Genomic DNA, 26661 nt, shown 5'->3' with positions numbered 1-26661 from the left:
TGTTGGACTAATTTATACGTATACTTGAAGATAGCACATTATATTTATAAAATCCATTAAGCACGACACGCTTAGTTTAAAAAAGTATCTCGACAGTAACGCCAAGCAGCTTTTTGACAAGTTGTGTTCCAGAGGTTACGGTTCAATAAAACTTTCAGGGATGACTATACGACCCAAACTAGGCCTTAGGAAATTATTCTTGACGGTTTACATCCATTTCTACCCCTTCCGATATCTAAGTTAACGTGAACTCGCAAAGGTATTAGCCCAGGGGAACGGAAAAATCGAAAAGGATACAACTCAAACTAAGACGAGGAGGCGTACTCACATTACTATTTCTTTCTCTACCCAAATCATGAGCTTTGAAGATTGTTCTATAGCCTTAAAAAAAAAAAACAAGAGCTAAGAGCTCATATGGCACTTGTGACGAGGTCGGAAGAGCCGAGAGCTCATATGGTACGAGGTCGGAAGAGCCAAGAGCTCATTTGGACGAGGTCGGAAGAGCCAAGAGCCAAGAGCTCATTTGGCACTTGTGAGAAGGTCAGAACCTAAAGTTAAACTTTATAGCACAAGATCCTTCTAAATATCAAATTTCATTAAGATCTGGTCACCCTTTCGTAAGTTACAAATACCTCAATTTTCAAAATTACCTCCCCCCTCCCAATTCCACCAAAGAGAGCAGATCCGGTCCAGTTATGTCAGTCACGTATCTTAGACAGGTTTCTATTCTTCCCATCCAGTTTCATCCTGATCTCACCGCTTTAAGTATTTTCTAAGATTTCGGTCCCCCCCAACTGCCCCCCCCAATTACGTTTGATCCGGTTGAGATTTAAAATAAGATATCAGAGTTACGAGGTCCTTCTAAATATGAAGTTTCATGAAGATCCGATCACTCCTTTGTAAGTTAAAAATACGTTATTTTTCTTATTTTTCAGAATTACCCCCCCCCCGCAATTGAGCGGATCCGTTCCAATTATGTAAATTACGTATGCAAGACTTTTGCTTATTTTTCCAACCAAGTTTCATCCCAATCCTTCCAATCTAAGGGTTTCCCATCATTTTAGGTCTCCCCACCCCAAACTTCCCCCAATGTCACCAGATCCGGTCAGGATTTAAAATAAGAGCTTTGAGCCACGATATCCTTCTAAAAATCAAATTTCATGGAGATCCACTCACCCATTCGTAAGTTAAAAATACCTCATTTTTTCTAATTTTTCAGAATTAACCCCCCCCCCCCAACTACCCAAAAGAGAGCGGATCCGTTCCGTTTATGTCAATCATCTATCTAGGACTTGTGTTTATTTTTCCCACCATGTTTCATCCGATCCCCTCCACTCTAAGTGTTTTCCAAGTTTTAGGTTTCCCCCTCCCAACTCCCCGCCCCATCACCAGATCCGGTCGGGATTTAAAATAAGAGCTCTAAGACACGATATCCTTCTAAACATCAAATTTCATTGAGATCCGATCACCCGTTCGTAAGTTGAAAATACCTCATTTTTCTAATTTTTAAGACTTACTCCCCCCCTCCCAACTACCCCAAAGAGAGCAAATAAGTTCCGATTATGTCAATCATGTATCTGGGACTTGCGCTTATTTTTCCCATCAAGTTTCATCCCGATCCCTCTACTCTAAGTGTTTTCCAAGATTTTAGGTTTCCCCCCCTCCAACTCCCCCCCAATGTCATCAGACCCAGTCGGGATTTAAAATAAGAGCTCTGAGACACAATATCATTCCAAACATCAAATTTCATTAAGATCCAATCACCCGCTCATAAGTTAAAAATACTTCATTTTTTCTATTTTTCCGAATTAACCGGCCCCTTTCCCCCCCCCCAGATGGTCAAATCGGGAAAACGACTATTTCTAATTTAATCTGGTCCGGTCCCTGATACGCTTGCCAAATTTCATCGTCCTAGCTTACCTGGAAGTGCCTAAAGTAGCAAAACCGGGACTTTAGGTTTTCCCCCTCCAACTCCCCCCAATGTCATCAGATCCGGTCGGGATTAAAAATAAGAGCTCTAAGACACAATATCATTCCAAACATCAAATTTCATTAAGATCCAAATACCCGCTGATAAGTTAAAAATACTTCATTTTTTCTATTTTTTGCGAATTAACCGGGCCCCCACTCCCCCCCAGATGGTCAAATCGGGGAAAACGACTATTTCTAATTTAATCTGGTCCGGTCCCTGATACGCTTGCCAAATTTCATCGTCCTAGCTTACCTGGAAGTGCCTAAAGTAGCAAAACCGGGACCGACAGACAGACCGACAGACAGACCGACAGACAGACCGACAGACAGACCGACAGACCGACAGAATTGGCGACTGCTATATGTCACTTGGTTAATACCAAGTGCCATAAAAATCACTTTGACTTAGAATTCGAGTCAAGTCTGGGAAGTACCTTGCCAAGGTCTATTGTCCAGGGGATGAAAACTCAAAGCCAAAAGCTTTTTTTTAGTTTGTGTGCAAATAGACCTTAATAGGTCTATCATGATCGGAGCTCGCAACCCTTCAAGTACGCAAGTGGTGGATTGAGGTATTTTAAAACACCTTTTCAGGGTTTTATTCAGCCCGTAGATCCAATCTTGAAAACTGCATTGACCTGGGACAACTGAAAGGCGACTCATCAAGAAATCGCCCACAATTACTTTAATTTAAAATACAGATAAAGTAAAATTAAAAACATTAAAATGAGAAAAAGCTAAAACAGAAAAGAGTTAAAAAGAGAAGAATAGAAGAAAACGATAAAAATATACTAGAGACTATCTTCATATTAACATGTATCTATAATTTTCAAGCATCCTTAGTGCACTGAAAACTCGACTTTATGCATCTGACCCCACCACTTTTTAGTCTCAAAGTGTTAAAAGATAAAACAGACAAAAGTGGAAAGGGTAGAAGGAATTAGTAAGTTAGGGAAAAAATTTAGTAAGTATGTGCTCACAGCAGTCAGAAAAACGTGAGCTGAGAGAAGCATCTCGGCAAATTCAAATTCCCTTACCCTAGCTTTTATCTGAGCCACCTCGGCATCTGATTGAAGCTGCTTTTTTGCAACCTGTTGTGAGTAAAGAACGTTACTAAATTACCAGCGTTTCATTAATAAAGCACAGTTAATGCCATAAATGGGAATAGATCTTAATTCCTGCCTTCTTTTTATTTCGTAAGTGCTTTAGCGTCTAAGATTTAATGCGCTGTTTAGTGAGGTACACGTGAAATTTGACCTTTACGCCTAGTTTGTTTTGTATAAGCTTTTTGGATTAAAAATTGTGTTATTTAAGTATTAAAAAAAAAAAACTTTCACGTTTACTTTCAAAAGTAATTTTCTTGACACTTCTTTACGCCTAGTTTGTTTTGTATTATTAAAAAAAAACACAAAAAACCTTTCACATTTACTTTCAAAAGTGGTAACTTTCTTGATACTGCTTTACACCTCGTTTGTTTTGTATAAATGTTTTGGAGTTCAATTTTTTTTTATTTAGTATCTAGGTCTGAAGAAGACCTCAACTGGATTATCAACAGTAAAAAAAAATGTTTACATTCCAAAGCAATTTTCGTGACACCACTTTACGCCTAGTTTATTTTGTATAATTTTTTTGGATTAAAAATTTGTTATTTAGTGTCTAGGTCGGTAGAGGACCTTAACTGGATTTTTAACAGTAAAAAAAAAAAAAAAAAAAAAAAAACTTCACGTTTGTTTTCAAAAGTTTCTTGACCATGCTTTACGCGTAGTTTGTTTTGTATAAATTTTTTGGAGTAAATTTTTTTACTATTTACTATCTAGATCGGAAGAGGACCTTAACTGGAATGTTGGCAGTAAAAATAACATTCTTTTAAGAACGTACGCAAGACACTGTGGGATGGTTAGCACTTACCATGCCATGTGGCATGGTAACTAAAATGTTACTATTTTCATCTCAGATCAACACTGAACTGGCCCTAGTAGTAGTTGTGCAGTTACACTATTTAGTAGCGTGTACTTAATAGAGCAAAATCATTAATTAAATTGTTCTTAGTGATTAAAGTCATTTTCTTAAAATTACATTCATACAAAACAAAAATATATTCCCTGCAAAAAAAAGGTTCTGAGGAAATGACCTTTGAAGTCGCTTGGCTGGGTAAAAAATGGTGTTTTGAATATGGATTAGTAGAAAAGGAGAAATATAACGACTTTTCGGATAGTGCCTATCGATACAGAAGGACAAAAGAGACAAAAAGATGGAATTAGTGAACTTAATTCATATAACACCTCCAGATATAGAGTAAATAAAAGCTTGCCGGACAACGCTTACTTAGTATAACCAAACTTATACGGGAAGCGAAAGAAAAAGTGGGGAAAATTATCATTCACTGCCATAGCCTCAATGGTAACAAAATGTTGTCATTGCCATATGACAATTGTGACTAAAATGTTACCATTTTTATCGTTACCATTATAGTTAGAAAAGGTAAACCACTTCTCAATATAAGGACTGCAGCACCTTAAAAAATGACCTTATCTCGTCTATTATAAGATTTTTTAGTTTGTGTGGCCAAACTCAGAGACGGATCTGGAGCAACATCTTTGAGGGGAGGAGGGGCAATGTGACAAGGGCACCAATAATTGACAAGTTACTAAAAAAAATGGCAAAAAAAAAAAATGGGGGGACCAGAAAAATCTTGGATGGAGGCCATGACCCCCCTCCTCCCCCACCCCCTGGTTCTGCCCCTAACAAAACTTATTAAGAACTATCTGGGTCCATAAATTATTAATTATTGTGGAAAAGATGTTGCAGCTGGGAAACGATAGTCCTTTCAACGCCGGGGGAAATTCCACAACGTGCATTCAGTTCAGCAATGCCATCACTGATGAAGTACAGTTGCAAAAATTTGTGATGCTCACCTGAAAATGGTAGAAGGGAGCCTCCTCTATAATAAATTTGCCCTCTTACTTTGAAAGTAGGCATAAAATTACCTCGATCTTCGATTTGGGCACCGAATTACGTCATTTGGAAACATGAGTTATATTATATATATATATATATATATATATATATTATATATACATGAGTTATATAGTTATATAACGATTTGATTCAGACGTATTTCCAGTAAGCAAACTATTCAATGGCTCTGGTGGTGCACCCAGTTGAGGAAGCTTAACTTTTCCTAAGGCGCAACAGGTTCCCATTGTTTCGCCATTAAATTCCAATGCCTTGCAATAGGGACAAATTTCAGACATAGTCCCGATTTGAACATCTCGACTCAAGCTATAATCATCGGAAGGGCAGTACTTGCATGCCAGGCGATTATACACGCGTTGCTTTTGTAACACATCGATACGCATTCTTTTTTTACTAGCTCTGTCAGCCGCAAGCTTGGTTTTGCGTTTCTCTGGTGGTTCCTCGACACGCCGTCGTTGACGTAAAGCCGCAAGCCTGGTGCACCCAGGATTCCTCGACACGCCTTCTTTTTTTACTATCTCTGTCAACTGCAAGCCTGGTTTTGCGTTGCTCTGGTGGTTCCTCGACAAACCTTCGTTGACGTAAAGCCGCTAGTCTGGGTTCGCGTTGCTCTGGCGATTCCTCGACACGCCTTCGTTGACATAAATCCGCAAAGCTGGTTTTGCGTTGCTCTTGTGTTTCCTCATGGTGCTCCTTTGGTAGATTGATTGAGTGATATTGTCATAGAATAAGCAGGTGGAATAAACGACAGAAAACTAAAAGCCGAGACCTACTTTTCCAGAAATCTTAGAAAAATCACTCAACCAGAGATAGAGATATTCAGATTTAATAAAACTTACATCAATATAAGGTGTGAATTTTGTCTTTTCGATTAAATAGAGCGAAATTTTCTTTTTAAAGTTCAGAAAAGGGCAGTCCTTAAAAATATTATAGCATACTTGCTTGGAAAACGTTACCGATCAGATCTGCGGAGTTCCCTTTTGTGCTACCCGCCTCAATTGAGAGCCTTGCCGACACATGGGAGGCATAGTATATGTTTTATATACATTGAATGGACAATGCTTTGTCTAGCAATTAGTAGGAGATTATATATTTTGTTTATTTTAATTTGGCCTCTTTTTGAACTGTTGACACATTAAACATCCCCTATTACTTTTACCAAAATTGCTTCGGGAGTCCCCTGTGGTAGAGGGTGAACATAATAAATGGGTCCTTTGTCTTTGAGGCGATAAGCCGACGCTGAGACTCGTAAAACCATTTTTAAAATATCAAATGACCTTGAAAGTTCAGCGCCCGCTTTAGAATAATAGTACAGACTTGTGAAAAAGCATTTGGGTCATTTCTACCATTGTTGTCGTCAAGATTACTTTAGCTGGAGCCCATAGTGGTCATACTTGTGTCTGGAACGTATCACAACAGCCACAAAATTTTTTATTTAACTCATTTCAAAGGGTATTGCAGATACCCTTTTATATGCCCTTTAAAAAGAGTAAACTGATGTTCGTTTCCAAGAAGAAACAACAGCAGTATCATTTAACATTAACGAACACAATCCTAAGGCTAATTATACAAACAGTATTCTTTTTTTCTTTTTTTTTTTACATTGATCTAAAGACAAGAGACTTGGTCGCATTAAAGGGAACAAGAGCCTATTTTCTTCAGTTTTGTAACTGCTACATTTGTATTTTGATTGAAATCCACATTTAAATAATTTAAACATAATCTAGTCTTATTCTGAATTGATATTTCTTCAATTCCACTAAACGGCGTGTCAGCAGTGCTAGATACTTGCAACATTAATCCCGTTTATTTCTATTTATTCAGGTTTATTGATTCTATCTATACATTATTAATTTCTATTTATTCAGGTTTATTGATTCTATCTATACATTATTAATTTCTATTTATTCAGGTTTATTGATTCTATCTATACATTATTAATTTTATTTTAAAACGCCAACCATTCCCTTCAGTTTAGTTTACCAGTTTCTTTAGTGTCGTTCTATGAGATCATTGTAATAGTATACTTAAACCTACAAACACAATCATAGTAACAAACCATTACCACATAGAATAAACACAGATCACATACATAAACCATTACCATTTGCTCATAAACTCGATCTCGGTGGTAGCCCTAACTAAAAGGTTCAAGCTAGGTTACGAAGCGTATTTAATTTAGCACCGGCCGGCTCCCATTTCCCCCCAGAGTTAAAAATTAGTTTCTTCACTGGGAAATCGCGTTTTAAACTAAATTGATGTACTAAACAAACACAACTTAGAAACAACAGGGGCATTTTTTTTTTCGAAGAAAACGGATTCAATTCAGTGAATATTTCGGCCCTATCTCTAAGGGCCGTCATCAGCACAACACCAGAAAAAATTATAAATATATATAAAAACTTACATTAAAATATGAAAATTAAAACTTGAAATGTTTTTTTTAATTTTTAAAACAGCCTTACTTCAACGAAGTTCAACCAGGACTGATAAATAAAATGATGTGAGATGATAAATTCATTCAAACAAAACAGAACAAAATAATTAAATATAAGTTTCTTGGCAGCTTGCCTCAAAGGCCGTTCTGTAACTGGTTCAATGCTATTATAAATTCGTTTAGTAAAATGATGATTTAGTAATTGATGTACGCAAATGATTCTGCTTATGTCAGCTCAAACTGTTAGCATAAAGATAGCCATACTTTTGTTGAATTTCAAAACGAAAAATTTATAAGACTAAGTTTAAAGTTATCAATTAAAATTTTTTTAGTAAATTAAGAATTGCGTAATTAAAAAAAAGGCCTCCTAAAAGAAAAGATATGAGTAAATGAGTAAACAATTTTTTTCCTGTAAGTAAAGTTACAAAAATATTGTAGGTCATAAGTATGGAAATAACCAATATAAACAAACCACTGGATATCCCTAATGGTTGTTGAAAGACGTTATAAGTATTGGTTTCGTCAATAACTTATTTTTTATCTTACTGAATAGATAATCTATTCAAAGTAAACAAAATTTTCAGTATTTTCAATTAAAAAAGCTTGTAATATTTGTGTTTTTATTTTTATTTTCAGATAGGTATTACAAAGAATTTATTTGTCAATAACTATAGATTCTGTAGATATGATAGATTCTATGGACTATAGAAATAAGAATAAAGAATCTAACAGATTATTGGTTTATATATTTAATAGAAATATTGTCTATACATAAAGTAGATTTTTTTTCTTGAAGCACCAAGGACAGTGAAATGAAAACCTTACTCTTCAAATTGACGCTACGAAAACTGGCGCAACCATATGCGTCTTAAAAAATCAGGAAAATTGGGAATTTAGTTTTTTATGAATGAGAGCTCCATCAACAGTCACAGCGGAAAACAATAAAAAAACAATCAAAAATTAGCAAAACAATAAAAAATTTTTTTTTATTGTGAAAAACAATAAAAAAATTAGCCAAGAAAATACGGCGCCAAACAGCTTAAGAGGGTGAAGGTGTAGTTGTCGTTTGGTATCAACAAATAGTTAATGATCAAATTTATCTGGACGAAAAGCATTGTCAGTTTCAACTTGCTTTATATACAACACTGACAAAAATGTAGTACTGCTCTAAAATTACGCAGTTTTGAAACAATTGAAATAAAAACATAAGAAACTCATGGTTGTCAGGTATAAAGGAACTAAAGATGGGTTCGAAAGGTAGAATATCCTTTTTATGTCCTTGGTACCTAAATCAAATTTAGCATTTACCGTTATAGATTACATTAAAACAAATCAAATATATGAGGCATAGGGGCAAAACAAGACACGGGACAGAATGGAATATTAAAAGAAAATCAGATATAGGGACTTCTTTACCAAGACTCTCTTGATTCGACCATCGCTGCCGTCTGTCTTGGTTGACTCGGTCGGGGAGGTGTATGATTTTCGAGGAAGTTAGAATCAGTTACTCCATACATTCCGCTGGTGGTAAATGGATATAAAACGCTGTTTCTCACCCTTAGCGAGCACTCTTGTTGGGAGGCGTGAGCTATGATGGACGAAGTAGGCGGGAGTAGAAACCACATACCCGACAACTATGGAGGCGCGCATGAGGTGGTCACACGATCCTCCTCTATTGAAGGATGGGGAAATAAGCCTAGTTTTCGAACCAGAATTTTTTGCTTGATGGAATGGGGAAAAACACTTCCTGTCTCCTTAAAATAGAATACACTTTCGGTGTTTTTTTTTTAATTTTTTTTTTAAATTTCTTTTTTTTATTTCTTTTGTCGCCCAAAAGGCTGTTTGCCGAGTTACTTTATTTCAACATTTTTTGTTTTTTAAATCTTTGTTACTTCAGCCAAATTTCGTATTTCCTGTCAGAGCTAAGATTAAGATAAATAAAATATAGGCATACTTCTTCCAGTTTTGCCTTCAATGTTTCAATATTTTCCTGCGGATTTTCGCTTCGCAATTCGATTTTCTCGGCTGGAACTACAGGCTCCACTGCTGGCAACGCTGGCATAAACACAGATGACTGAAAGAACTGCTGCTGTTGTCGTTGCATTTCTGATTCCATTGCTTTTCTCATTTCTTCTCTGTCTTGGTCAGCCTGAAGTAAAAACCTCCTTAATCGTAACATACTGATAAAACGTTCTCTTATGTGGCAAAAACATTCATTGAAAAACGATACAGTGTCAACACGACAACTGCCAGTAGTTAGATATCAATATACGACATGACATGGAGAAGGGTGGATTTGGAGTTTTAACAAAAATCAAATTTCGTCATTGAAATAGAACCGTTACAAAACGGCTAAAAACCGTTACACCAAAAAATTAGAAACCGTTAAAAAGCTTCAAATATCATTTCTATCGAAACGATCTCCACCTGGTTCATGGAGTTATTATATCACTAACAGAGAGCCTACTACAACTGATGAAGTCCGTACTTTTCCTTTGTTCATACAAATTCGATGCAGAGTTCACATTATAGTTGTCAATTATCAACATGCAATATTTCATAGAGAAGGGTGAATTCGGGGTTTTAACACCAAGTGAATACCGGTACAAAAACAAAAACCGTTACGAAAAAACTATAAACCGAAAAAAAAACTAAGAATTGTTGAAAAAAAAATCGCTTTATCGAAATGATGTCGATATGGACCAAATAAGTATTATATCACTAATACAGGGCCTACTGTAGTTGACACGACCGGCACTTTTGCTGATCATGGAAAACGATCCAGAACGTTCGAGCCAACAAGTAACAGAACATTTTTCTAATGCTCACTAAGAGCTACTAGAGACATACCCACGATTAAAATAGAAAACACAACTTCAGAAAGAAAAATCACACAATTACCTTGATTGATTGACGAATCAACTGAGCAACTTCAGAATTTTCCGGGTCTTTTTCTCTCCCAATCAAAAAATTGACGTTCCCCGACGTATTCCTCAGCACATTAGCTGCATATGCTTGAGTGACGCCCACTAATGAATTGCCATCTACCTCTATTATTTGATCATTAACCTGAAAAAAAAAAGGATGGGACTGTAATGTTGCAACAGTAGCAACGGTACAAAGCTTAATTCTGAATGGGCTTTGTATTTTGCAACACGTTTAAATGGCAAGAAGTTTCTTTTTTTTTTCATTTTTTTTTTCCAAAAGCAGAAGTTAATCGAAACTTTTATTTAACTTATTTCTACCGTTTTTGCATCTTGAAATTTACGTAACTGACATGAAACTTAATCTCGTTTATTGTCTTGCATAGCGGGGAGGGGTGGGGTAATCAAAATCTGAAATATAATACACAGATTTACTATTTGTTTCTGTCATATAAAAAAAGAATGGCTCAAAAAGTCTAGTGGCTGATTTCCTTTCGTTTAATTTTTTAACCTGTAATTTGTCACATGCGGATATTTTTCTTTACTTGTGTTTCTTTTGCCAAATCTGTGGAGTCCTTCATCGCCTGATTTCGATGTCATATGTGAATGAACCCCCTTTCCTTCTGTTACCTCTTCTGTATTTTCTTCTTTTTTTTCTTCTGCTCTCTTTTTTATGAGTAGGTAATTTTTTTACTGCATATTATGTGGTTAAATGATTAATAGCAAAATATTTGAATATTTTTTTCGTGATCCCCCTCTTTTACAGGCCACGGAGCCTTTGTGGGAGGCTTGTGATTGTGTTATTGAGTTTTTTTTTTCGTTTTTCTTTCTTGAAATATATCTTATCTTAAAATTAAAAAAAAATTGAATTACGAAAAGCATATAGGGACAATTATGGGAAATCACAAAATCCAGACATTACAGGAAGAGGAAATGAGCCTAAATACAACCATAGTGCATACATGTCTAGCTCTAATGTACACTTCTTCAAAATTGTAGCTCTATGCAAATCAAAAATATGCATATCTTCCTAAAATTTCATAAATTCTATGTGCTTGCAATTTTTAACTAAACTTCGAATCAAATACCCACCTCCCTCCAGCCAATTCAAGCACATATTAATAATTGAAACCATTTATCCCTGTGACATCCATCTAAAAAAAATTACCTAAAAAGATAACAAGACAACTTAAAAGAACTAAATAGAGAAATAAGAGAACTAAAGAGAACTAAAAAGAACAAGAGAGTCTAAAAAGTGAACAACAAGATATAAATACAAAATAATAAATTAGAACTTTTTTATTACCAAATACATAAAAAAAATCCATTCCTACAACCTACAAAAATCAATTTTTTTTGTGAATATATTTTATTAAGATGGCAAAGATTGAAAAATCTTATTCTCCAGGATTCTAACGAAGTTTCTGAAATTTTTCTATTTTATATGGGTCAAGATATTTTTTTTGTTTTATTGAGAACTAAGATCAAACATATACAACAAACCTGAATTGCACCATCCTTAGCAGCTGCACCACTTGGTGTGATTGTCTTGACAAATATTCCCAGCTTTTCCAATCCAGCATCAGCTCCCACCCCCATTCCAATAATACTAAGCCCTAGACCATCACTGCCTAAAATAAAAAAAGGATAAATGGCTATTGTTATTTTATTTTTTATCTACACAACATAATAATACAATAGCTGGAGTAACATACAAAAAAGCAAGAAAGTCAAAAACAACAATTATCCCAAAAACGACAGAGAAAGAGAGAAAGTGAGAGAGAGAGAGAGAGAGAGAGAGAGAGAGAGAGAGAGAGAGAGAGAGAGAGAGAGAGAGAGAGAGAGAGAGAGAGAGAGAGAGAGAAAAGATAAACCCAGGTCTTGAGAGAGAGAGAGAGAGAGAGAGAGAGCGAGAGAGATGTTTATTATTAAATGCAAGACAATACAAAATACAATTCCAAATTGAAATACAATTCACTTATTACAACACACCTAATTCCCCTCGAAAGGTTCCATGGCCAGGGATACAAGGGGGATAGAAAATACAAACAACAACTACAATATAAGCAATATATATAATCAGCTTGATTTCAGCTTTTTGAGGCGAAGCCGCCCGTGCTCGACTTTATCCGGCAGCTCCAGTTTCCATTAGTGCTTTTTAACGCTTAAAAGGCAAATGACCCCTATTTGAAGTGACTTTCTTTTCCGTTAAATTCAAATCCACTGATCGAAAAGCTATTTTCACTCGGCCAACTTCGCCTGAAAGGGCCACGATGAAGACAGGGCTTAAATTACAACTGGAAAAAAAAACCGATACGATGATGTGGGGAAATACAGACGCGTGCTGCATTTTAGAGTTTTCTGTGCAGTATTTTCAGTTTTACTGTAATTTCAAGAATTATAATTTTTTAATAAGAGCCTGGTTTTTTGACCAAGGTGGAGGAAATAACAAAAATGTAAAAAATATAAAATAACTATTCCTCGTGCTTTTCAGTTTTTTCTTCTTCTTAAGAAGGGGACAAACCTCATTAGCAAAAAAAAAAAAGAATGATCAGAGCATTGTGTAGATCTTGGTCAACGCACGTCTGTTATATTTCCTCTACTAGCGACAGTCTTAGCTATCCTAACTGGGTTTTCTTATTTATATTTGAGACTCTGCGGTAGGCGCATGCTCGGAAGACTAGTAACTTTGAAGGCTATTGAATACAGCATCGAGGGAAATTATCATATTAAAACTCCCATTCTCAGATTTTCTCCTTCTTTTTCTGTTTAAGTGTAAGGTACGTTACCTTTTACTGTAAAGCAGTAAGCAGTAAAGCAGATACTGTAAAGCAGTAAAACCCAATTGTACAACAATAAAACTACATATTCTTGTCAGAAATTCAGACAAATATTTGAAAAACAAAGCTTCAGTGCTGATATTCAAAGCATCATGGACAGCGAGAATTAAATCTCATTGTTTAAATTTATTATTAGGAAAATTTAGAAATTCAATTTTAGTGAAATAGATCTTAATGCGTAGTGCAGTTTTTGATAGTAGTGGGGGCAAAATAAAAAGGGAAACATCAACAAAAAATAAGCTAAAACATATGGTACCAAACACCTCATTCAGATGTAGCTCTCTTTTGAAGTTGTAGTTGTTTTTTTATTTTTAAGTTAATGAATTGTTAATTTTTGAATCTTTATATCAAGCTTCACAGAATAATTTTGCGTATTTATTTCCATGGTTAACCTTGGCAAGAGCGGGAAAAATGTGGTGGCGCCTTAAAAATTTCTTAATTTTGAAAAAAGCTAATAAAAATCATGAAAAATCATGGTTTTTAGGTATAAATAGGCCTAAATAAATCTGAGGATTTGAAGCTTTTAGATGCCAAATTAAAATAAGACAGAAGCACTGATAAAAACCCATCAAAAAATAACTTAAACAAATGGCATCCAACATTTTCCTCCTTTGAGGATGTAGTTGTCTTTTGAGTCAACAGATTACTAATTGTCGCATTTTTAAGGAGAAAAGCATTGTTAAATTTACTTTTGCGTTTTTTTTCTCATGGTTCACCGTCACAACACTGACAAAATTGTGACACTGCCTTAGAAGTTTCTTATTTTGAAAAAAAAAAAATAATAATAATAATAAAAACCGTGAAGTCAGGGCTTTCAGGTATGAATGGAGCTAATATAGGGTAAAATGTGCAAAACATATTTTTATTCTGAAGTACTTGGTAAAAGAAAATCCAAGCACTTCTTTTTTATATCCAAATTTTTTTTAATTTTTAGACATTTAGAGGGTAGAAACTAATGTACGCTAATGGGTAGTATTTTCCTAAATGATTCTTGATTGTCTTCTTGATGGTCATTAGTTGTTTTGTATTCTTCATACTTTTTTATAGCCTACTTTACAAGTTTTATGGCCTACTTCAGACACGTATTTAGGGAGGAGTGTGAAACCAATTGCTTCATGTTCCCATATATCAAAGAAGAGCAATTATTAACAATAAAATAGTAAGCATTACAAAAATTTCAGGCAAAACTTAATTTTAAGGATAGAAAGATTGCACTATCTACAATTTTGGCCTCAATCTCGACTCAGGTCTACCCATAACAGCCTCCAATTCCACCTCTGTACTTGTGTCAACTTAGAAAGGTCAACCAGTTGACAACTCCCAACAAGCAAAAGCTGACTTAGCTTAACCATAGCTGTACTGAATATCAATGCAAAATTAAGGGTCTACAAATAGCTTTGTAGAGGTCTTAAAAAATAACTTTGAGGCATTTTTAAATACATTTTAAGAAACAATTGTACCAACAAAAAGAAGTTTAATGTGATACTACCAATACATGTCCCGATAAGTTTCTAAATATTCAAACTTAAAGGTATTAGATCCTAAAAAGAAAATTTTTAAAGATACTAACTGAGTTTAGATTGCGAAATTGACGCGGTAATTTGTATGTTTAGGAATTGTTTTCTAGATTAGAAAATAGACAGCAGTAACCGACAACTATTATAAAAATATCATCTCATGGCTGCATAACATGAACGACCTCAAAACATAAGACGTTAAAAAGTTCAAGTTTCAAATTCACTTTACTCGGGCCCACGAAGGTAAGCTAATGGGATTTCACCAATTTCTGGGGAGACAAACAGCATCAGCATTTAAAAATTTATTGTTTTGTTATTATTAATTGGTTTCTTATTAGTAAAATCTCTATTTCTCTGTCAGTAAAAAATAAACATTTGTCTCTTTTTGCCAAATGCCTTTTTAAAAAAGGAAAACAAGTTGATATAATGGCCATAGCATTGGAGTTGCTTATCTTGCTCCCGAGACAAAATCTTGATTAGCGCCCCCAACCAGCGTCCTAAAATTTTCAGGCCAATTTAAACCAAATTTTCTTTAGTAAAAAAATTTTTCATTGGTGTAAATCTGACTTTTCTCGCTTGAGCCTTTGCAAAATTAGTAATTATGTCGTCCCCATTGATTGCTTCTAATTCTCTCCCAAGAGTACATGGAACATGGATTAGAATGACTTAACCAATGCACAAAAGCCATACAAGGTTTTTGCTTTAGACCGTATAATATGGAGGGGGGAAGTTATATCTGGGTATACCAAGGTATATAAAATAAAACGAATAAAATGTCAGAAGAGCTTGGGGCAGCTGCCCCCTAAACAAACAGAACAAAGCGAAATTGGAGCGGTAACTTGTATGTTTAGGAACTATTTTCTAAATAAGAAAATAGACAGCAGCAACCGACAACTATTATAAAAAGATTATCTCATGGCTGCATAACACGAACGATCTCAAAACATTTGAGTTCGGAAGACGTTAAAAAGTTCGAATTTCAAATCCACATGATTCGGGCCAACGGAGGTAAGCTGATGAGATTTTACCCATTTCTGGGGCGGCAAATAACAATACCATTTTAAGATTATGCCTACACGCATCAAACAGCCTTAGGGTCAATTTTGGCACTGTTTTAAGCTAGTAAAAAAAAAAGCAAAAGTAATTGACTTAATAAATTTTTTTACTAGTAAACTCTCTATTTCTCTGTGAATTATTGTTAATTTATTTCTTACTAGTAAACTCTCTATTCTTTGTGACTTATTGTCAATAGTTAATCATTGGTAATTATAATTAAATGTAAGTTAATATGTAAATAAATGAAATATAAATTGGTATAAATACTAACAAATTTAATACTTAATATATATAATTTAAATTTAATATATATATTTATAAATTATGTTTAATATATATATTTAATATTTATAAGTTGCAAATGAATAATAACTGTAAATAAATAATAATTGTAAATAAATATTTCAATATAAAACAAGAGCTACCTTTATTTAGCTGAACTTCAAAAACATCCATTTTCTCAACTCTTTTTTCTAGTTCATATTCAGCAGATGCGGCTACTGGATCCACATCGTCATTTCTTCTATCATAATCAGAAACTGCAAAAGTGCTATAGACTTTAATGGGAGCATTGCTAAATCTCAATCTAGAGGGTGGTTTGTACGGCAATGGTTGCTCAAGACTATCTTCAGGCTCAGATTCAGTCAAGCCAGGGACCTCCATCCAGTAATGGCCATCTGGTAATACATGGGTACCGTCCTCCAATATAACCTAAAAGCAAATATTAATAGTCTGTATGCACGTTGTATGTATTTACACGTCAAAATTTTGAACGTAAGAAGAACAGAGCCGCCTGATTGGTTCTTCTGTATAAACTGTATGAAACCATTTATTCCGAGCTACCTGATAAAAATTACTTTTTTCCCAGATAAATAAAAAAAAAAACTTGAAAAAAAGGCAAAATTATAGGAAAATTGGCATACAATATGAAAACTCCTATAAACGTCTATTATTTAATAGCTTTCAACTTTGCAAGAAAATTTCCCTATTTGCCTGATAAAGTTGAATTTTTCAACACTGGGTAGTTCCTTTGCGAAGCAACTAAAATTATCAAATTTGGCAACTCAATTACAGGGACAGACGGACTTGAATCCTGCGCAAATCAAGGGTTACAGAATTTGCTTTTTTACTAAGATACTGTAAGCATGTTTTATTAGAAACCACCATTACAATACATTCCTATAATTCATTTCACCATTACAATCCATTTTCATTTCAGGCAACAGCTGAGTTTCAGATGCCAGCTGAGCCGGAAAAACGCCTGGTAGGGCTGAAAGCACAGAAGAACAGGTAAGTATCCGTCATCATTCATGGTTAACTTAAGTAATGAAGTTAATTAAAGTTACCCAAAAAGGAACGTTGTTCCAACAAAAGAGGAACTTATTTTTGTGCATGTTCTGCTCAGTTCGTGTTCTTGTATGTGTTCTGTTCTAGCCGAGTGGATTAGTGCGCTGAATTTAGGACCCTTTGTCCGAGAGGGCTAGGGTTCGAGTCCTAGGCTACCCAATTATTTGGTTTGGGACGGGGGTCAGTAGCGTGACTCTGCAAGCTTAGCCAGAGTCGACCCAGCTCTAAATGGGTACCTGGAGAAATCTGGGGAAGGTAAACAGGAAGGGTGCAAGAAAGCACAGGACAGTAGGCCCCCAGCCCCCCTTTGCACTTCCTGGCTGATCGTCCAAGAGATGGAGATTCCAAATGCACCGTGGATAGACTGGACAATCGAGGAAGATGGATTCCTTAACAAAACGACTGAACTTTTAAATGAAAAACGTAGTACAAAATTAGACTTAAATATATACGGAAAACAAGGATTAAGGGATAATTTTGTTACTAAGAAGCAGAAACAGCAAAATGACACTACTTTTCTACAACACGAAGCAAAAGGTTAATTTCCATGCCTTTAGAGATCGTTCATAAAGAACATGAGATTCTCGTTACCCGTGATTAATCACAATCATGAGTGTGTTTAAATTACTTCTATTACTGCAACTACTGTGAATAACACTACAGCATCAAGCTACCTGAGGCCAACACAGCTACGCACGCTCATCTTCTATGCAAAGCTTCACTCTTTACGTTCCCCTAATAGTTCAGATTTCCCTCAAATCCTTTCTTGCGACCTTTTTTCACTCTATTCGAGGACAAGCTGCTTTTCGTTTGGCCCAGCATAGACGATGAAAAGGCACAATCTTTAGCAATCTGTCAATAATCACCAAGTGGCAGTTTTGGCCTCTCTTGCGTCAGGGGCAAAATCTTGATTAGCGCCCCCCTCTGTCTCTTAAAAATCTACAGGCCAAATTTTAATATAATTTTTATTTATTAACAAAATTTTCATTTATTCATAAAGTTTTCATTTATTAAAAAATTCTATTGGTTTAAAGATGACTTTTTTTACTTTAGCAATTTCAAATAATTAATTATCTAGTCCCAACTGATTGATTCTAAATCTTCGTGTTTTATACTCTCATTAACGCTAAACCATTTAGCCACTCCTAATCCATAGTCGTACTGAGGTACGTTACTGTTTATTTTAGTTTACGAAGAGACCGCTCATTACTGGCCACCGACACTGCAATTGCTAATAATATTTGATAGGTAACTCTTACGTTTACAAAGACCCCTTCATATCCGTATTACACAATTCATTCAAACAAAACTAAAATTAATTAAATCCTGTCTAATTACTTTTATTTTCAAGAAATGAGGATGAAGATACGGAAAAATTGAAATTTCGGATTAAATTCGTTTATGATTACTACAAACTGAGCCCTCTACTTTATTTTAATTAAGCACAATTTCTAAATTTAAAAAATGATTATAACCGTTAGGTTATTTATCTAGAATTTTGCGCCCCAAAAATTTCGGCACCCGGGGCAAGTGCCCCCTCTGCTCCCCTCCCCCAAAATACCTCTGCCTTCGGCCATAGAAAGTGGCTTAGCGCTCTTAACCCTTCTTTCCTTACAGCCTTAGAAAATGAAACTTAACCAATGTTTTTTTCATATCTCGTGGCAATGTTTTTTCATTCTCGTAGACATTTAATGTTTGAGGTAAAAATTCAATGAAACAAATCAAAAATTGAGTGCATTAAAAATTTGATTTTTCTTTACAAAAGTTACAAAATTCTCTTCAGTCTGACGACTGAAGTCATGAGCCATGCCTTAACGACTGTCATGGCTGTGTCTTCCCAAATTTTGGTCTTACTTCACAGCCACAGCTTTTTCAATTGTGAATATCCTAATTGTTTGTCATCTTAACTTTTTCTTGTGCCATGACTATTCTACTTTTTACGTCTTTACTACATCCGCAATCTTCGCTAGGGATACTATCCGAATAAGTGAAGCTACTCACTTGGTCAATTTTTCCGTTGCCTAACATAACCTCTCACCTCCATTACCTCTCCTCTCACCTCTCACCTCAATTCACTCTTAGTTTAGGCGACTGAGTCCTCTTAAAATAAATTTTCAAACTTATTCTTGCACCCTGAAATCTCGAAACTCCAAAACCAATTAGATAATTGTATTCACTATTTTTACAGTCTTGGATTTTTAGATACATAGAGAAAGTCCTGGACAAAAATATATCGTCATAACGTCAATTTTTATGTTGAATGAGAACATACCATTAGATTCTTTAACTTAAATTTTCAATATGGTTTCAAATTTCAACTTCATTCTGTTTTCGAAAACTACTAAGCATAATAATTACAGGGCTAATATTGCATAAGTGCGTATTACCTAAAGGGTGTTTAAACTCTTCCCTTAATTGGCATTTTAGGGTCTTTTTAGAAATCGGGTATGGGTGTATCAAATGTTATTCATTCGTTTCACAGTATAGGAGATATGATTATCCTGGAAAGATTTCGAAAAAAATAATCATAAAACAAGGTCTTTTTTAGAGATCGGGTATGGATGCATCAAATGTTATAAAAAAAAGTGGATTTTTCTTTTATTCATAGAATGGGAAGATAAAGGATTTATGACTACCTATTCATGAATTAGTATAATGATACATAACTTCATGAATAGGTTTTTCTGGGCTCGTTTATTTCGTCTTTGAATTAATTTCATGCTGCGCGTGGATGCCAGGTTTAGCGACTTTATTATGTCCATACTTCGTTTTGGCTGCGAAAACTGGTTAAATTTCACTTCCTACTTTTATACAGAAAAAGCAAACTTGCATGAATTTATAAATCTTAATGAATAACACCAGGATTCTTATAGCTCGTCACTTCATTTATTGTATAACCCATAATATGTTTTATGAGTTGGGAAAACTATATATCTCCTCCCAAGTTATCTTTGACTTACACGCATAATATAGGATTTCCTTTGTTATCTGGATATCTCCAGAAGGTTAAACGATATATCATTGACATTCTATTCCTAATGACATACTTCTTTCCTGTCTTCACGGTTAATTTTTTCGGGACTAATCAAATACAGAGGCAGTTTCAGTGGAAGGACAGAGGGAGTGCTTGCCTTGGGCGCAGAAATTTTAGGGGCGCAACATTTCAAATAAATAATCTAATGGTTATAATCATTTCGTAATTTTTGAAATACTGTTTTTATTGAAACAGAGGGCACAGTTAATAAATTAAAATTCATTAAAGTTGATTTAATAATGATAATTAGAATAGCTGAATTAAAATAATAAATAATAATTAGATAATTTAAATAATGAATTGAAATATGATATAAATTACTAATTGACTAATAAACTGAAAAGATTTTGTTAACAAATAAAAAATTTCGTAAATTTGGCCTAACAATTTCGTGGGAGACAAGGGGGGGCTACTCAAGATTTTTCCCCGGGCGCAAGAGAGGCCAGTAACCGTCACTGATCAAAATAGGCTTAATGAATTTTCTCTTGGCCTTTTCTAATGATTTCTTTCCATTTCATCTAATTCTCCTATACCTGATTTGATTGTGTTTGCATTTATACAATAAATCTTTCTCTTTTTTCTTTTCCTTTTGCTGTTTGTTTCCTTGATTCATCTTATTTTTGTCTGAAGATATTTGCATTGCTTTGTATTGGGTATTAAGTTTGTATCAAGCAGTTCGTGGTAACAAACTGTAAGTAAGGAGCGATACGGCTCAATAGTAACCGAAACGGTAAGAAACAAGAGTCTTGACAATAATAGATACATCAAAAGAATCGAATTTTGATGCTTATTCAAAATATTCAAAATTCATGAAGTTTAATGTTATGCATCAAAAGTTACGAGCCAGAGAAAATTTGCCTAATTTTTGAAAAAAAGGGGAAAACTCCCCTAAAAAATCAAGTGATCTTAATATCACACCACGAGATTCAGGATATCAGAGAACCCTGCTGTAGATGTTTCAGACTCCTATATACAGGGGCGGATCTACAGCAAAATCTTGTGGGGGGAGGGCAAAGTGATAAGGGCGCTAATGATAAAAATCTTGGAGGGGGGAATGTGACAAAGGTGCCAATAATAGACGAAATTGACAAATTTTTTCTAAAAAGAATAAAAATAAAGCGGAAGACGGCACCAGAAAAATATTGGAGGGGGGGGGGGGCAGGGCTTCTGGGCCCCCTGGATCTGTCAGTGCCTATATAAGAAAATGTGCAATTTTCCCCAGGATTGGTCGTATCTAATCAATGATCCTAGAAGATCGGGAGAAGGCTCATTTTATCGGAAATCAAAAGTTTTATTTGTCCAATAAAAAATTTAAGATAGCCATTTTCTTCAGCATGGTCGTAAGATCTAATAACTATGTCTTCGAGGATGACTTGACCCCCCACAGCCTCTGGGGGAAGGGCTGCAAATTATGAACTTTGCTCATTGCTTACATATACTATTGACTATTGAGAAGCATAGGGATATTTTCAGGGAGGATTTTCAGGTGGGGTTGCTTACGTAATAGGATACTTATATGGAGTTTTCGTGGGGGAAGGGAATTTTCCATGGGTGGGGGAGCTGGATTTTCCAGCATTAATTAAAAAAATCAGAAATAAAATTAAAAAAAACAAGTTTTTAAACTGAAAGTAAGGAGCAACATTAAAACATAAATCGAACATAAATTAATGTGTATATGAGAGGGTTGCCGCCACCGTAGTACCTCGTTTTTTACGCTGAAGTGTTTTTTGAATTTCTAAAAAGCTTATAATTCTACTTAAAAAGTCCTTGTGCATCAGGAATCATTCTTAAATAATTGAAACAAATTTTTATTGTTACCATCTCACAATTGATGCATTTAAATATCACGAATCTTGAAAAGAAAACACTTGAATCGAAGGAAGTCATAAAACCAAATTGTCCTTTTCGGGCAACCGTATAGGGCTAAACAGAAAGCAGGTCGTCCACGGTTGGGATGGGGAGATGTCTTAAATAAAGATTTAAGAGAAATAGGACTTTCCTGGGAGGGTGTAAAGAGGGAGGCTTTGAATAGATTGGGATGGAGAGAAGCTTGCGTTGCTGTGTTGGTCTCAGTTGGCTTGGTGCTGCGGTGACTTGTTACTAGCAGTAGTAGAAAACGAAATAATAATTCAGACAAGAAAATTTTAAGATCAGTTAGGGTCAAAAACACTAAAGTACACGTAGTGCAAGCATTTGGTACTAATCACACATTATTTCTAAGAATTTGCCTCCACTCTTGTTCCTAAAGAATTATCTCTTCCCCCATCCAACAGATTTGGTTCTGTGCAACTGAGAAAGCATGAGCATTTATGTTCACATACAAAGATAAACTCAATAGCTTACATCCATCTCCCTCAATACTTCTCCTTCGTCTGTTCCTTCTTTGTTTCCAACAGCTTCATCAACATCATCCACACTACTTTCTTCAGTATGTCCTTCATCAGACTTAAAGAATACATGTGTATCAAGACTGTCTACTTCTTCCATAACCTGTGGCTCCTGGGGTGGCTTGACAAAAGACATTTCCAGGGAGTCATAAGACGGAGACAAGGGTTTATACTCCATTTCGATATCTGTCTCCAAGCTGTCATCTTTTTCCATATCCTTAAGCAATAACTTCTTGCTTGTTTTCCTAGAAAGAAAACGAATAGCATTAAATAAAGTCCAGGTAACGCTCTAAGCTGTCTGATGAATATTAATAAACCTGCTACCAAATTTCTTCATACTGGTGTTAAAGAAGAAATTGAAACAATTTCTCCATACTACTGTTTCTTCTATAACTGGCATTGATCTCGGTCATGTAAGGAAGCAGCGTTGACAAAAAACCCTAAACTGCGCTGACAAATTAAGCGGTTCTGATAGCATAAATCAAGTAAGACTTGAAATATATGCAATAAAACAGTTCGTGCTTAATCTAAAGAACCGGAGTCAAGATTACTTGCTTCGATAAATTCGATTTCGTTGTTGGATAATTCAACAACATTTCTTTTGCAATTAGAAGACGAAGAAGATTTTGCCACCTTCATTAGAAATTATACTTACATTTAGCAAATATCGAGAATTAGCTAGCATTAAGTTGAGCCAATCAGATTTTTCGTATAATTTTCTGATTGGTTGAAAAATTAAACAAAAATTTCTTGATTGGCTCAAATTAGTGTTAGCTAAAACTTGGTATTAGTAAAATATCATTGTTAGTGGGTCTTTAAACCTTAGGATGACGTCTTTACTTACTGACGGACATCCAAAATGATATTCAAGAATTGAAAGCCAGAGTCAAATGCGGTAGCTCAAAAGCTGCAATCAGGCATTTTTGTCGGACTGAGATTGCGCATATCCCTCAAAACTCAAAATACCCTATCGATAGGATAACAATTTTTTCATGTTAGCTTCTAAAGATACCCAGGACTTTCAGCCTTTTCTGACTTAAATCTCCCCTTTTGTCCAAGAAAACAACCTCATTTGTACGTAATCTTTAAACCCACTTCTACTTACTGACACTTGTAGCTGGAATAAAAACGATGAATATATTTAGTGTTGCCAACCAATGGATATGTCGAAAATTCTTCACACTCAAAGTACTTACCAAAACTCGCTGCGTTTTTAGTCCCTCTTTGTCGTCTAAAATGCCAATGCAATAATATGCAATAAGCGCCTATAATAGGCGCTCATCTTTCAACTCCATCCAGTGGAGTTGGAACGGTAGAAGTTGGTGGTGTATTCCCAAATTCCATTTAAGGACGGATGAACACATATAAGGGGAGGAGGGATTTAACCACGTAAAAGATGTTTACATAGTTACATAATCAATAATAGATTGCATGCTATTTACTATTCCACATTTGAGGGAGGGCCTGGACCCCTTTCCCCATCCTCCGTCTACGCCACAGCAAAAATGGTACATTCACAAGAACTGTGCTTTCTCGATCTAGATGTCCTAATTTTCCAGCATTTAAAAATATTTTCTGAAAGGTCCGATCTTGGTAAATTCTTAAACGAGGTTCGGTCCCTTATTTCCCTCCCTGTTCAAGCACATCTACAACAAGGATCCTCCTTCGCTATGATGCTGGAGAGTTTCGCCACTTATTCCCTAATAGCTTTAATGAAAAAACTCATTTATGGTATTTTCGCAAAATATTCAAGTTGTTTTCCTTCTTTCTTCTTTTACGCGATTAAACAATATTTGAAAACAAATAAGAGTAACTAAACATGTTTATTCAGTTTCAGCAAATATTTTAAAGATCATATTTCTGCCTTCTAACTTGCAAGGTGTTTATAAGGGGGTCTGGTTTATTCCCCCCTCCAAACAAATCACCCTGCAGAAATCCCCCCAAACAAAACACACTGTGGGAATCCCCCCTCCAACGATTCCCCCCTGGAATAGTCTCCCAAAATGCAAACCTGGGCAGCCCAAAGGAAATTAAAAAATAAAAAGAGCGAAGAAAAGTGTACATCAGATATTATAGACGAGGGATGGTAGGCCATTGTGAAGGCAGGGAGGGGGGACGTCATGTGCCTAAAAGAGGGCATTGCAATGCGCAAATTGTCTAAATCTCAATGAGCTTTCAGATAAATATAGGAAGAGGTAAAGGGGAGAGGGGGTGAAAATCAATCTCCCATCTCCCTTGATTAAGACCAAGCCTGAATAAGGGTTCTACGGGGTGATGCCCTCGTTCTTGTCGCTGAGAAATGTTTTTGACATTTATTTTAAAGCTTAATTTAACTAAACTAATTCGCTTCATATTTCATATAACTATATGCAATAATACGTAGCAGTGTTTTAACGCCACCACGGTTTTACGCCACCTTTTAATTGAGGCAAGTCAGAATAGACATAGATATACACATAGACATAGACATAAGAACAGACATAGACGTAGGAATAGACATAGACATAGAAATGGAAACAGATATAGACAAAAACATAGACATAGACTAACCTAACCTGTCTATTCTGACCCAACTAATCCTTTTGATGATGCAATATTTCCTGGGTGGCGGAAAACATATGGTGGCGTTAAAACACCCACACCCCATGGTATGAGTGCGAATCAGCTATTATGAAAGAGAGGTTTTGGATCATTTTATAGGCGGGAGAGGGGGGGGGGGTGGACAAATGTCTCAAATATAAGCACTTTAGTTTCAAACCATCCTCACACTCAGTGAGCCTTCAGATAAATATACGATGAGTTCAAGGGAAGGGAGGAGGTATAGCGCCTTTATTATTGGTGACAGGGAGGAGAGGGGTAAGAGTGCTCCCTTTGAAGCGACAATCTTTTCTATATCGCATAAAATACGAAATTCACAGGTCTACTGGAACAGATATGGAAAAGGCAAGACGACACCAGGAATTTCTTTGGGGGGAGGGGGTAACAAAGTCTGCCAGGATTTTTTAAAGCCATTTTAAATGGTTAATATTTCTCTTTTCCTATTTACATACACTGTTTCAACTTATTTAAATATTAGTACAAAGTAATTAAGCATCGAGGACATCATCCCCAGAGCTCCTGGGACGAGGGCCGTAAATTGTGCTAACTGCCAATTCTTTACAGATAGATTTCATAGTAGAAAAAAGGAGGGTATGTTTGATCTTGGGAGTCCAGTGGCGTGAAACTTTCAGGGATTATTTTCTTGGTCAAAAAAATCATCAATATTTTGCTGTGGGAAGGGGTTACAGGCCCAGAAAGGAGCCAAAAATATTTTTCCCCTGATAGAAAAAATATTGAAACTAGATAGTAACTTGTACTCACCAGTCCTTGGGCCATGAGGACTAATGTACAAAAACAATATTCAAAGGATTGGTCACGCCTCTAACCAAGAAGACTCAAAAGAGGGCCCAATTTTTTCGATCGGCCTGAAATTTATACGAAATCTTGGGCTAAGAAGACCCCAATGCAGAAGGAAAATAGATACCGCTTACAGCCCAAGAAAACGGCCATTTTCAATCAACACTCTATCCAAATAGAATGTTCACTACCATAACCATCCCCCCCCCCAATGTGGCAGATAACCCCATAGATAACATGCATAGAGAGAAGAGTTGGAAAAACATACTATTTAAATTATTTCAAAATGCAGATGAAAATGAAAGGAAACACTAAAAGGCATGTTAATAAATTGAGAGGGAGTAGTCAGTCTGGACTTGCCCCAGTTAAAGATAGGAACAGGGCCACAATTAGTGATGAAGACTATAAATTTGAATTTTGAAAAAGAGAAAGTACCTACCAATTTTAGAAAAACCTTAGTCAAACCACTGTATAAGAAAGGTGATAAGAATGAGTGTGGTAATTATCGAGGCATCAGTCTGGTCTCTGTAGGTAGCAAATTACTTGGTAATATGATACTTTTTAGAATAAGAGATGCCTTAGAAAAAGTTTTAAGAAAAGAGCAGTACAGTTTTAGAAAAGGTAGAGGATGTGTCAACAAAATTTTCACTATTAGGTTAACAATTAAGAAGAGCTTGAGTTACCAAACACCTTTAGTTTTAGCCAAAGTCTTATATATTATGAGCAAGTGTTTGATTCTGTTGATAGAAGAGCTTTAGCAAAGGTTTTATCCATGTATG

The 26661-nt window shown here is 35.5% G+C and overlaps 1 protein-coding gene across 1 annotated transcript in view; it reads right to left on the bottom strand.

Annotated features, from left to right (window-relative positions):
* Positions 1-26661, bottom strand: part of LOC136032803 (uncharacterized) — a gene marked incomplete in the record, with an annotated part of 156517 nt that overhangs the window by 64507 nt on the left and 65349 nt on the right. Inside the window, 6 exon segments of the mRNA XM_065713192.1 lie at positions 3006-3059; positions 9336-9530; positions 10283-10450; positions 11809-11936; positions 16144-16429; positions 22443-22731. Of these exon segments, the coding sequence (XP_065569264.1) occupies positions 3006-3059; positions 9336-9530; positions 10283-10450; positions 11809-11936; positions 16144-16429; positions 22443-22731 (1120 nt within the window).

The sequence above is a fragment of the Artemia franciscana genome, chromosome 11, assembly GCF_032884065.1.
Source record: "Artemia franciscana chromosome 11, ASM3288406v1, whole genome shotgun sequence".
Classification (NCBI taxonomy): domain Eukaryota; kingdom Metazoa; phylum Arthropoda; class Branchiopoda; order Anostraca; family Artemiidae; genus Artemia; species Artemia franciscana.
This window is presented reverse-complemented; position numbering and strand designations above follow the sequence as displayed.